This window comes from Artemia sp. Qi Xiang Cuo, chromosome 6 (assembly GCF_049724085.1).
Source record: "Artemia sp. Qi Xiang Cuo chromosome 6, ASM4972408v1, whole genome shotgun sequence".
Classification (NCBI taxonomy): domain Eukaryota; kingdom Metazoa; phylum Arthropoda; class Branchiopoda; order Anostraca; family Artemiidae; genus Artemia; species Artemia sp. Qi Xiang Cuo.
The window spans coordinates 23,078,988-23,093,427 of record NC_142799.1 but is presented as its reverse complement, the minus strand read 5'-3'; the positions used below and the strand labels follow the sequence as shown (position 1 = coordinate 23,093,427).

Genomic DNA, 14,440 nt, shown 5'->3' with positions numbered 1-14,440 from the left:
ATTTTTAAGATTCACAAAATCTTGACGAAAAATTGATAAATTCTACAAAATTTAAATGATAGATATTTAATTAATTTCCACAAAAAAATAAAAGATTCAAAAAATGTTCTGTGATCAAGACTGCATCAATCAAAGCATAAAAAACACTAACTATGTATAAACTAAAGCTTTTCATGAATAGTAAACTGGACTGAGCTAATAGACTAAGAAAAATTCAAAAAAAGAAAATTCGTCAATCTACTCAATCCCAGCACAAAAATAAGGTCGAAGAATAGTGTAATAATAAACAACAAAATTGGCATTCCAGGTTAAACAAAATAAGCGGCAGGAGTATTGACCAGCTTAATTTCAACCTTTATGAACCCCCTGGAGTTACCGCCAAGACCCTTTCAGTTTCCTCACTTCCATCGTCCAAAGCTTTCCAGCTTGGGCTGATCAACTACCGACCTATGATACTCCCCCTTTAATTAACCCGTTTGAGATCGCAAGAATGATCGGAAAACTAAAGAAAACAAGCCCTTTGGATACCCTTTTTCCTCTTTTTATTGCCTTCAGCGATTTATTTTCGAAGCCTCTATCTATTCAATTTCAATGAAATTACAGAGTCTGAGCAGTTTCCATAAATATTGAAACAGTGTTTCACAAACCCCTTTAAAAAGAAAGGCGGAAAGTCTGGTTTTGAAGATGTTCGTCTTATAGCTCTCACTCTTATATTCTCAAGGCTATGTAAAGGATTCCTTGCAGATTGGCTACAGTGAAATATCTTACCTCTTACCGATCTGAGGAAATTCTGGGACCTCGAATCCACGACAACTTCCCATTATCTTGTTTGTCTTATCAATTCCATTAACCTTATCAACCACAACACATTAAGTGAGAAGCCTGTCGCTGAATTCAATATTAAGCTTTTCTTTGTGAATCTGTTTGCCTCCTTCCTCCTTCCTATCAAATAGATTACACGTAGTAAAATATCTGAATTGCTATTCCAATCCTCTCACTGCAGACAATTGAGTACCCCAAGGCATTTTCATAGTTCCCTCCTTTTCAGTTAAACCTCGCTAAGGAATTTTCTGACAGTTTGAAATTTTTCGATGATCTAGCCCTAGTTGAAACATACTATAGAAATTTTATGAGCAACTTTATGAGCATCCTCAACGACATTGCACATGATGCTTTGAACTTAGACATGGGATTAAACCCTTGTAAGTCATTGATCACGCCAATATATTCCCTTAAATACCCGCCCCTTTTGTAAATCCTATCCCCCCTGAAATTACTTGGTGTCACAATTTCTTCTATTTTAAAATGGGTATTCAAGTAAAAAATATCACCCACGAGGCTAATGCTTTCATCTTCTTCCATAAGCTCAAAAATAAAATTGATGTCCCTCCTTCTCGGTCTTTAAGGATTTATACTTCCTTTGCCCGCTCTTATCATGACTATGCTTGTCCAGTTTGTTATCCTGGCATCTTCCAGGAGGAGTCAGATAAAACTGAATACATAAAAAAAAGAGCCCTGCGAATAATCTTCAGAAAAGCCATAGTTCTACAATCTCTTCTTCTAAAAAAAGCTAGAAACGCTTGACAGCAAGAGAGTTATGATGTGCCTTCGTTTTCCAAAAACTGAATAATAAACCCTCGCACAGAAAACATTTTCTTCAAAAGACAACCCCCCCCCCTAGAATCCACCCGCCTCAAGCTTTTCTTGGCCTATTCCTATCTTGTACCCCATTCACTACTTTTCTTTTAGATATGAAAAACTTTTATCCCTCGCATTACCGATAAAATTAACAAAGCATCACAATTTTAAACAATCGCGAAACAGTTAAGCCAGCTTAACCTCTCATAGAGACTATCTGTCTTGGCTTTACTCTAATTAGCCATGGCTCTCAAATCATTCATCGCTTCCACTAAGTTCATAATTCAAAATCAACAGATTTTTAATGTTTTACGTTTTTCGTTTCCAGTAACCTTTTTTTACTTTGTTTTCTATATTTTTTTAACTAGTTTTTATCTTTTGCAGACATGTTATGACCCCTTTATATACAAATATAACTTTTTCATCAGTCAAAATAGATGTGTCAGGTTATGGAGAGTATACAAAAAGCAAGTCCATCTAAAGAAACAAAGACGGTGCTAGCAGTGTTTTAATAGAAACCTGAATTTGTTGCTGCTTTCGCAACTTCCTGCAGAGCATACAAATCAACAAGCATGAAGAGATGACTTGTACTAACACTTGAAAAGACTTACAACTTCCTTATTAAAACTGAGGTCGAGCAAGCTCAGCTGGTAGAACTTACCTGGTAGTTCAAGATCAATGAGGGTTCTTTTTATAATAGTCCTTATGTCTAAAGGCGAAAGGACGTCGACGTTTAAATAAGCAGAACAAAAAAATAAACGCGATCTGCCATGGATAGTGTAAGACGTTGGACCAGACACCAGATTTGGCTCAGGGACAAATATATGTAGCTCTCGAAACCACCTATAAATAAATATTCGATAATTAAAACAAAATTTGACATTATAAGTATATTGTATATATAACATTATAACCATTATTATAACTATCTAAACAAAATTTGACCTTATGTATATCTTGTGTTTAGTTTCATTTTTCGCCTTATAAATACGTTTCATGAATTAATAGGGGAAATCACCCTAAGAATTACACATTTTTTAATAATAAGGTAAAAGTTAATATAATGTCTAATGACAGATGACCAAACTCCTTGAAGGGTCAATTCTGAGGAGTTTTTTGGCGCCAGCTATTTTAAAATTTTTCAAGTATGTAATATTAAGGACGAACTTTGGGGTTATAATTTTGACGCTTTCTAGGGTAGCTATACGACAGAACATTTTTTTTATATAGGACAGCAGTACCCACTTCCCATCTGGGCAGGAAAGCAAATAAATGTGTTACTTTGTGTTACAATTGAAACATTCATGCAATAAGAGGGAAGCCGTCACTCCATAAGACCCTTATAGAAGGTTCATTGTAAAACATTCATCAGGAAAATTATTTCTGAACATTTCAACTCCAGCCCCCCAGCCTCGAGGTAAAAAACAAGTTGGACTCGACTCACAAAACATGAAGTCCGTTACCTTTTAATGAAACCTAACTGCATGCAATTTCTTTAATCAGATATCCTTGCTTGTTATCATGCTCCCGTAGAACCAACTGATGGACATGTAGTTACTCAAAGGTATTTTACGTACAGCTACAGGAACAAATAGACAGGATCCCATGTAGAAACATAATTTTTCTATTAGAGGCTTTTAAGGCCCTGGTCCGGAAAAGTAGGGATAGATGGTATCCTAGCCCACGTAAATTTGGCGTAAGAAAATAAAATAGTAACGATTATAGAATGCTGCAATTTTTGAGTTATAACAATCTAGTTATAATCAATGAAGTATTTGGCCATAAAATGGCCCAAAAAATAACATGGTATTCACATGATGGCAAGGCGACTAACCTTATTGGTTAAATTATTGTAAACCGGAGACTGGCGGGATCAATAAAATATACTGGGGTTTAAAGGAGTACTGTTAGTGATTTTAAAAGAAAATATCACCATCTAAGTGTCTAGGGTTAATCTAAAGCTGAAAATTAGGAAGGGTAACCTTCCGGGAATTTTTGACGCTGGTAGACTCAAGGATGAGAATTTTACGTGGAAATTTTCCAGGAACAGTTAAATACTATAAGATAGGATATTTATTTCGAGAAATCAGGGCTATCACAAGCCCTGAAGAGCCGAATTGGAATTTCGAACTCCATGAAAAAAACAAATGAACAATAAAATCCTAACAAAAGCACAGCAACTAAAAAACTGGCAAACAATGCAAAAACGAAAAATATCGGGATGATGTATCATTCCTTTGTCAGTTATATTAAAAACTGCAAAATGTCAACTAGTTAAAAAGATAAAAACTGATAAAACTAAAAATAAATAAATAACATATACATTAAAAAATGTTTAAAAAACAACATAAAAAGGGGGTAAGGAACAAAAAAGAAAAACGAGCTGTTTCTTTTATCTGTAAGAGATAAGATTAGATAAAATAAGATTTATTACAAAAATAGACCATCACTAGCCTTTAAAGGCCGAATTCTGAGTCAATAACAGAAAATACAAAAAAAAAACAACACACAAAATAATGTTCAATAAAAAGATCAACATTCTGAGGTCAAAAAGATAAAATTGGTTATGCACAAATTAACAACTATTTATTATATCAGTAAAAAAAAAGGGATAAAAGATTTTTTTATATCGCGAGGTAGTATAAGGAATGGGAGATAAGGTGGGGGATAGGCTGAGACACAGTTCGTGGAGGACAATTACTATCGGGTATATGGTATTCAGGGAAAAGGTTTACGGTACGGGGGTTCAGAAGTGCCAACTTACCAAAACGGAGGCACAAATTATTTCTTCTTCGCTCAAGGGTTTCTAGTTTTGAAATATTTAACAAATGCAAATAAGGTACCTTGCCCTCTTTAAAAATCATTCTTAGACCTCTCTTTTGGACATTTTCAATTTTTTGTGTTGCTTCATTTGAGAGGCCTGGGTGCGACACAGGACAAGCATCCTCTAATATGGGACGCACAAATGAAATGTATACTTGTAATAAATGTGATTGGGGGCAACTAACTTCGTTTAAAAGTTTAAGGAGGGAAAGCGAGGAGTCTGCTTGTCGTGGGATATTATTTATATGGGCATCCCATTTCAAATTGGAAAAAATTGTAACACCAAGGAGCTTAAGAGATATGACAGAGGTTTCAGGACGAATAGGAATAAGAAAAAGGGTAGGGCATTTAGGGAAACTTACTGAGACTATTGCGGATTTAGAAGGGTTAACTGTCATGCCAAGGGAATAGGCCTCACAGGCAATATCTTGGAATATGCCCATTGGGCGGCTAATAATGTTTTTATGGCATATCTCTAAAACTGTCAAGTCGTCGACAAATTTCCACCTATCAAACAGTTCGTGGTAACGAACTGTAAGTAAGGAGCGACCCGGCTCAATGGTAACCGAAACTCTAGAAAACGGGTTATTGATACCAATAGATATACCAAAAGAATCAAATTTTAATGCTGATTTCCAATATATAACTTTTATCAAGTTTACTGCGACACATTAAAAGTGACGCGCCTTAGAAAATTTGGCTGATTTTCAAAAAAAGTGGGAAAGACCACCTAAGATTTATATAACCTTAATAGGAACCAAAACATCATATTCAGTGAATCCGAGAACCCTACTGTAGAGGTTTCAAGCTCCTATCTACAAAAATGTGGAATTTTACATTTTTTGCCAGAAGAAAGATCACGGATGCGTGTTTATTTGTTTATTTGTTTGTTTGTTTGTTGTGTTTTTTTTCCCAGGGGTGATCGTATCGACCCAGTAGTCCTAGAATATCGTGGGAGGGCTCATTGGAATGGAAATTAAAAGTTCTAGTGCCCTTTTTCAGTGACAAAAAAAAATGGAGGGCAACTAGGCCCCCTCCCAAGCTTATTTTTTCCCAAAATCACCCGATCAAAATTTTGAGATAGCCATTTTGTTCAGCATGGTCGAAAATATGTTGAATATGTCTTTTAGGGTGACTTAATCCCCCGATGTTCCCAGAGGGAGGGCTAAAAGTTATGAACTTTACCCAATGTTAACATATAGTATTGGTAATTGGGAAGTATACAGAAGTTTTCAGGAGGTTTTTTTTCTGGTAGTGGGAGGGAAGGGTGGGTCGGTGGTTATGTTGGAGGATCTGTTCATGAAGTAAGTTTTCTTGGGGTAAGGGAATTTGCCTTTTTGGGGGCGCCGTACTTGCCAGCTTTATTTATTTGTTATTGGTATTTTTAAAACCATTTTCAGTTTGTTTTTGTGGTGTTGGGGGGGGGGCTAGAGGAGGGGGTTACTCTGGAGAATATTTCCGTGGAGGATGTTTCTTTGGGGTAAGGGACATTTCTATGAAGGGGGCGCCGGATTTCCAAGCATTATTTAAAAAACGATCAGAAATTAAACAAAAAAAAACAAGTTTTCTCAACTGAAATGTAAGAAGGAATATTAGAACTTAAAACGAACAGAAATTATAACGTATGTTTGGGGGTTGTCCCCCAAGTCAATATCTCGCTCTTTACGCTACAGTTTTTTTTAGTGCTTTCAAAAGAGCTCTCTATTCTAATTAAACGGCCTTTGTGATTCAGGGGTTTCTGAATCAAAATTTTTTTAACTTTTAACGTAAAGAGCGTGGTATTGACTAAGGGGAGAACCCCTTCATATAAGTAATAACATATACGTAATAAAAAAAACAATAAAAAACAAGCGATACGGCTCAATAGTAATCGAAACTTTTAAAAACGAAATTTTGATGTCAATAAATGTATCAAAAGAATGTGTTTATAATGCTGATCCTAAATATATAAATTTTATTAAGTTTAGTATTCCTCATCAAAGGCTACGAGCCTGAGAAAATTTACTCGATTTTTTAAAGAGGGGGAAACATCCCCTACAAGTGAAAGAATTTTAATGAAAATCACACCGTCAGATTCAGCGTATCAGAAAACCCTATTACATAGGTTTCAAGCTCATATCTGCAAAAATCTGCAACTTTGTATTTTTTGCCAGAAGAAAAATATACGAATATAGAAGTTAGTTACGTAAGTTAATTTGTAAAGACATCCATTTAGCAAAAGAAAAGTAAAATTTTTATACAAATAAAAGCTGCATTAACTAAAAAACGATCAGAAATTAAATAAAAAAAACAAGTTTTTTAAACTGAAAGTAAGGAGCGACATTAAAACTTAAAACGAACAGAAATTATTCCGTATATGAAAGGGGCTGTCCCCTCCTCAACGCCTCGCTCTTTACGCTAAAGTTTGACTCTGTCTCACAACTTTATTTTTTAAAACAATAAAAAACTTTAGCGTAAAGAGCGAGGCGTTGAGGAGGGGACAGCCCCTTTCATATACGGAATAATTTCTGTTCGTTTTAAGTTTTAATGTCGCTCCTTACTTTCAGTTTAAAAAACTTGTTTTTTTTATTTAATTGTCATAAAGGGTTGAAAGGGTGTTAATCCTAAGATAAAAAAGGAGAGAGCCTAGAATAGTCCCTTGAGGAATGCCATTAAATATGGGGAGATGATCTGAGAAACAATTTAGATATATAACTGCTTGAGATCTATTAGAGAGAAAAACGGCAACGAGCTTAACCATGAAAGTGTAAATGTGGAATTCATTTGTAAGTTTATCTATGAGTAAATTGTGGTTAATCAAATCAAAAGGTTTTTGAAGATCAATAGAAATCAGATTAAGCCAAGTGTTAGGTTTTTCAAGGAATTTATCCATAGTATCAACACGATGGATCAGGTAATGAGAGGTTGACGTGGATTTGAGATTACCAAACCGTCTGAGATCAATGAGGAGGAGGACTTTAATCTTAAGCCAGTCTACGAGAAAACTTTCATACAATTTTGAAAAAATTGAGGTGAGAGTAATACGACGAATGCCATCAAAGCCAGGCTTCCCATTTTTCTTTTTGATTGGGGTAACAAAGCCTTGTTTCCAATATTGAGGGAACTGTCCAGATTCGCTAACCTCATTAAACACGGTGGATAGGACTTTGAAAGGTAATCACTGAAAGCTTTAATAAGAGGAACAGGAATATATAAGTGGCAAATGCTTGATCATTTTAGTTTTTCAATTTTTTTTTTTACGACAACGTGGGGAAATATGGGAGAATGAAAAAGGATCAGGAACATCTGGAAATACGTAAGATAGTTATGGGAGACTCTGGACAATAGAAGCCAGAAACTTATTGAAGTCATTAGCTGTGGTCTTTAAAGATTCATTTATATTAAAATATAGTTGTTCTTGGCTCTTGCCGGTATGTTTTTTAATTTCAGAGTACCATTTCTTTGGTTTATCATGGCACAAGTTTTTAATTTTATTTTTATAGTAGGCTCGGGCAGCTTTTCCAATTTGACTTTTTAATTCCTTTCTTAATCTATTTGCTTCCGCTAAATAACCCCTTTTAAATGAGTTTATTTTTGTGCGAGTTAGCATTTTTATGTGATTATTTATGTAAGGTTTATCACTGGAGCATTTTTTGAATTTTTTTTTCTGGGAAACATAATGAGTAGTAATCAATTAGTTTTTTGGTGAAAAATCACAATTTTATCTTCAAGGTTATTCGAATTAAGAAGGAATGACCAACTTTCTCTGGTCAGCCATGAACCAAAAGAAAAAAGACCTGTGTCACCGAGGGGACGGCAAACTCCAATGGAGGTAGTAAAGGAATGTTCAATGGCTGAAGAGGGAGAAAAAAGAAGACATGTGGTAACTGCTTCCTAATGGCGGCAGTGCATGTGGTGGGCTGTAGTACTTACTCATGTTCGAACAAATAACATCCAGAGAGGTGTTACCTTTTGTTGTAGAAATTGTAACCAGTTGTTTAATATTAAGAGAGGTACAGATAGAGTCCATCCTCATGTCATTCGCATCGCCAAGTAAGAAAATACCAGTGTTCAGATACTTTGATAACACAAAGTCAGCACTTATCAGGAATTGTCGCATAAATTTGCGTTTCTTGTCAATACTTTGGTTAGGGGAATGATAAATGACGGCGGTTACAATTAAACTGAAAGCACGGGAAAGTACTTTTGGTCTAAGGCTCAGCTATAGGATTTCATCGTAATCTGATAATTTGGGGGTGGGATGAGCTTAAGTTGGAGGTTATCTTGGACAAAAAATAATATACCGCCCCCTTGCTTCCCAAGAGGGTGATCGGGAGGGCGAAGTTTTATAAACTGAGTAAAATTGCTGATTTTTATGAAATCTGGGTTCTGGGATTGAACCTCTGTCACAGCTATAAGATTAATTTTATGAATTTCAGAGATACCCTCGATTTCGGTAATCTTGTCAAAATTCAGGCTCTCAGCATTGGTAAGTAGGAAAGTTGGAAATTTAAAACGACTTGGGTACTGGGATTTTTTTTTCAATTCTGGATGGAGTTATTTGGGGTTAAAGTTTATGAGAAGGATGCTGAGGGTAAGGGGATGGTATTGAGGCACTGTTTTTAGTAATTAGGGAGGAAGGTTTGGAGGGACATGAGTTAGAAATAAACACTGGTTTACACTAGAGTCACGTAATTTGATGCTTCCATAACCCGAAGTACTTGAGAACGAATGGATGGAAGTAGGGTCTTCTTTGTGGCGATAGAATATGTTGGGGGTCTTAAATTCCCCGGTCTGAGCTGGTCCGGGGATCACCATATCATATTGAGGGCTTGAAAGATGGGGGGTAAATGTATTGGAAGTGGGGATCAATACTTTGGGGGAAATCTGGGGAAGAGACAGAGGGGTCGAGAGCTACTCTCGAAAAGAAGTCGAGAGCTACTGGTTGGAGATGAAAGGGGTAAACTGGTGCTTCTTGTGCCGGCGCCAGTTTCCATCGTGATTTAATTTTTGGTATAATCAATAATAAACGATCACTAGATTTATGTCGATTACTAGACTGAAATGAAATGAAGCCACCGAAATAGGCCTAGGGAGTTTTGTGTAACGAGACTGACCAGGGAACCGACTTAGGGGTCGACTACAATTAGACAATTTAGAAGATGGATGAATAATTTTAGGAGGATAGCTTGTGAAATAACAGATGATGTCTTATGGAGGAAAGTTAGAAACATAGCTAGGTATTAGGGGAAATGCTGTAAGTTTAGTAAAGAGGGGGAGGGGCTTGTACAAGAAATATTTTAGTGATATACAATATGAAAATAAGAGAAAGGCAAAGAAAGTGGAGAAGCATTAAAATAAGAATTAAGAAGGTATGAAGTAGAGGTCATCGATAAAATTACTGAAGATTATGGAAGATGCAGCAAAACAGCATAATAGTAAATATTGCACTGGTATGTTAACAAATTGAGAGGGAACGATCAATCTGGACCTGTCCCAGTTAAAGACAGGAACGGGGCCACAATTGGTGTTGAAGAAAGAGATAAATAGAGATGGACAGAACCTTTTTAAAATGTGCGAGACCGTGATAAAGTTACGGGAAAAGATATAAAAGAAAATGAAAAAGCTAGTGGCACTTTGGAAGTGGAGAAAGATATATTTTATGAGGAAAAATTAGCGTAAGCACTAAAAGGATTAAAAAATAATAAAGCCCCAGGTGCTGACAGTGTGGTAAATGGGTTTTTTAAATATAGTGGTTGCACAGTTACAATAAAAATACAGAAGATTATGGATATGATTTTTGAAAAAACGAAAGTACCTAACAATTTTAGGAAAACCTTAATTAAACACCTCTATAACAAAAGGTGATTAGAGTGAGTGTGGTGATCATATCTTATACTTAGTGACGATGTGGATAAGGTTTTAAGAAACTTTATTACTTAGTAATATGATACTTTTTACACTGAGAGATGCTGTTGACAAAATTTTAAGAAAAGAACAGTGTGGTTTTAGGAAGAGGAGAGGATGCGTTGACTAGATTTTCACTCTTAGATTAATAATTGAGAAATGCCTGAGTCACCAGACCCTTTTTGTTCTCACTTTTATAGAATATGAACAAGCGTTTTAGTCAACCGATAGAAGAGCTTTAGTGAAAGTCCTATCCCTGTATGGCATACCAGATAAATACATTAAAGTGATAGTTCTTATGCACAAGAATAATCATGCTGCGGTTAAGGAGGGGTATGGGGTTAGTAGCCGATTTCGTGTTGAATCAGTAATTAAGCAGGGTCGCGTTATTTCTCCATCTATATGGATCATTTTGATGGACTTTGTCCTAAGGAACAAAGCAAAGGATATAGGAGAGCACAGAACCAAATGGGAAAATAAAACTCACCAACAGCTACATTATTGTTGATGATTCGAGTGTCTTGGATGAAAATGTTAGCAATATGAATGATTTTTTGGAGATTTTGAGGCTTCAGGGTGCAAGAATAGGTTTGAAAATTGATGTTGAGATTAATGTGTTGGCCTGAGGCGGCTTGGTGCTTCAGTGAGCTGTTAGTAGCGATAGTAGTATAATTGGTTTATATGAAGATTGTTCTAAAAGTAAGTGTACTGAGCCTTAACATTTACAATCTGATAGATAACCAAAGTTAGCAAAATTTTATTCTGATTTCTGGCAGTGTAAAGCTTTATACACAAATATCCCCCCCCCTTCTACTGGAGGTCTAGATAACCCTTTTAATAGACATAACAAACTGAAAACAATAATTTAGGTGATTTTCCGAAGATTTTTCTAGAAGTGTAGTGTGATTTCTGGCAGTGTAAAGCTTTATACATAAAGATCACCCCTCTCCTTCTACTGGAGGTCTAGATAACCCTTTTAATAGACATAACAAACTGAAAACAATAATTTAGGTGATTTTCCGAAGATTTTTCTAGAAATTAATTCCTCCCCCCCCCCCACTCATTTATGTAGGAACAGGAGACAGTAAGTTCCACCTATTAGAAGAGGGGGTTTACACGAGACAATTTTCCCAGTAGGAAACACGATCAAACATAAAAAAAAAGTCCGATACCACTGACTGTGGCTATATGCTCAGTTTAAGGAACAACTCTAAAAAGTTGTTTTCACACGCATGCGTGTATTTTTGTTTACTGTCATTATCTAAGGGTGAAAATAATTTTCGCGAGTATATAGCTCCCTTTTAGATACTCCAAAGCCAACCTTAGGCAAACCCAAGGGGCGTACCCAGGGAGGGGATAGAGACCCCCTCCCCCCATAGGCTGTTGTGTAACAAAATGTGTTCCTAATTAATACCTTAAACCTTGTATTTTACACTTAATCAGTTCAACATTATTTCTAACAGAAAAATGTTCAAAAACAGCAAATTTGTTATTTTATAAAACATTGCGAGAGCTTGCACAGCTGTAATGCACTCAGGTTGTTTGTTGCTACGAAGAGTTGTTTTTAGTGGCATTTGTATTTGCAGGATAATGGTGACTTCAATGAGCATTTTCTCTCTATAAATTCACGTAACAGTGATCAGAAGCTACACATAGGATAATGCAAGTCCCTGGTGGTATAAATAAATAGGTGATACACATTCGACATTTTTACCTGGGAAAAGTTTTGATATGGCAACACGGAATATAATAGGGCATTTTCAAAATTTGGGTATGAGCCAAACCTTAAACAAAGAATTGAAGTTGAATAATTCTTTCATTCCTTCGGGTTATTTCTGTAATTAACTTAAACTATACAAAATGACAAATGACAACATTAAGCTTGTGTGATTGCAACACTGAACATATGGGATAAATTCGCGGGATGTGTGATTATTCAGGCTGGTATATATAGGTGGTATCAATTCAAAAAATTTGCACAGAGAAATTTCATATAAATAGAGGATTCTCCACTGAGTCTTCCTTATCCAAATCTCTCGAAGTTACTGACGTCAAACTTAACAGTGTGGTTGCGTCCCACATCCCTGGACTTGACTGCTTTCCTTTGAACAGATTCAGTCACCTCTAGGGAATCTGAAGTGGAAAGGAGAATTTTTACACAAACCGTATAAAATAATCAAATCATTAAGATATCATATTTGCAGTATCATATTATATTTGTCCTCGTCTTTTGATCCCCGATTTGTCTACAAAGTGAATATTTCTCTCACCTGAAAGTTATAGCTCGTAAATTTCTCTGTGAAAGCTGTAGGTGACTGGCATTTTTTTTTTTTTTAGTTTATATACTAAACTTGATAAAATTCAGGGCAGTTGGAATGTAGCAGTGATGAAATGGAGCAATGAAAAAATGGAACAATACTAGAATAGGAAGGTGGGATGCAGTAAAACAAAGGAAGTACTCCCAAAATTTAATCCCACGCTGAACAAACATACGCTACAACTAAAAAGGTCGGAGACAAGAACTTGTAACTGAAGCCACAACAGGAATAAGGAATTCGGGAAAAACCTCGCCAAAACTTGGAGGGTTAATTAGTCTTTATCTCAATTTTCAAGATGGCCATGGAAATTAAGAGGGGTCTGATTAGAGATAGTATGGATAGGAGTAGGCACCGACTGGAGATTTTCCACCTTTTGAATGTCAAGCTGGTGGACATTGTGTGGGGAGAAAGGTTCAAGATCTGGCAAAGTGTATGGTGAGAGGAGAAATCTACAACTGTGTTTGGGTCCCCCGGCCAGTATCTAGTAGTCTTTTTTTTAATAGCTTGTAGAGGCAATGGAACTTTGAGGACCCTATTTGGGACCTTATTAAAACAATAACATTACCAACTAATATTTACCACTAAAACTAATTACCAACTAATATTTAGTTGTTTTCTTAATAGCTTGTAGAGGTAATGGAACTTTGAGGGCCCTATTTGGGTCCTTATTAAAACAATAACATTACCAACTAATATTTACCACTAATACTAATTACCGACTAATATTTAGTTGTTTTTTTTTAATAGCTTGTAGAGGCAATGGAACTTTGAGGACCCTATTTGGGTCCTTATTAAAACAATAAAACTACCAACTAATATTTACCACTAATACTAATTACCAACTAATACTTAGTTGTTGTTTTTAAATATCTTGTATAGGCAATGTAACTTTGAGGACCCAATTTGGGTCCTTATTAAAATTAAATAAAAAAAAACAAGTTTTTTAAACTGAAAGTAAGGAGCGACATTAAAACTTAAAACGAGCAAGGGGCTGTCCCCTCCTAGACGCCTCGCTCCTTATGCTAAAGTTTTTTATTGTTTTGAAAAATAAAGTTGTGAGACAGAGTCAAAATTTAGCGTAAAAAGAGAAGGGTTGAGGGGGGGGGGGGGACAGCCTCTTTAATATACGGAATAATTTTGTACGTTTTAAGTTTTAATGTCACTCCTTAATTTTAGTTTAAAAAACTTGTTTTTTTTATTTAATTTCTGATCATTTTTTAGTTAATGCATTTGCATAAAAATTTTACTTTTCTTTTGCTAAATGGCTGTCTCTAAATTTGCTGACGTAATTAACAAATTAACTTACATAACGAATTTCTATATTTGTATATTTTTCTTCTGGCAAAAAATACAAAGTTGCAGACTTTAGCAGATATGAGCGTGAAACCTATGTAACAGGGTTTTTTGATACGCTGAATCTGACGGTGTGATTTTCATAAAAGTTCTTTCACTTGTAGGGGATGTTTCTCCCCTCTTTAAAAAATCAGGAAAATTTTCTCAGGGTCGTAGCCTTTGATGAGTAATACTAAACTTAATAAAATTTATATATTTAGAATCAGCTTATAAGCCCATTCTTTTGATACATTTATTAACATCAAAATTCCGTTTTTAAAAATTTCGATTACTATTGAGCCGTAACGCTTGGTTTTTTTTATTGTTTTTTTTTTATTACATATATGTTATTACGTATATGAGGGGGTTCTCCCCTTAGTCAATACCACGCTCTTTACGTTAAAAGTTAAAAAAATTTTTAGTTCACAAATCCCTGAATCACA

The 14,440-nt window shown here is 35.5% G+C and overlaps 1 protein-coding gene across 2 annotated transcripts in view; it reads right to left on the bottom strand.

The window, feature by feature from the left end:
• Positions 1 to 14,440, bottom strand: part of TAF1B (TATA box-binding protein-associated factor RNA polymerase I subunit B) — a 66,056-nt gene that overhangs the window by 33,406 nt on the left and 18,210 nt on the right. For both annotated transcript variants that reach the window (XM_089090544.1, XM_089090545.1), the window contains one exon: positions 2,300 to 2,481. In XM_089090544.1, the coding sequence (XP_088946670.1) occupies positions 2,300 to 2,481 (182 nt within the window). The remainder of the gene's footprint in view (positions 1 to 2,299; positions 2,482 to 14,440) is intronic.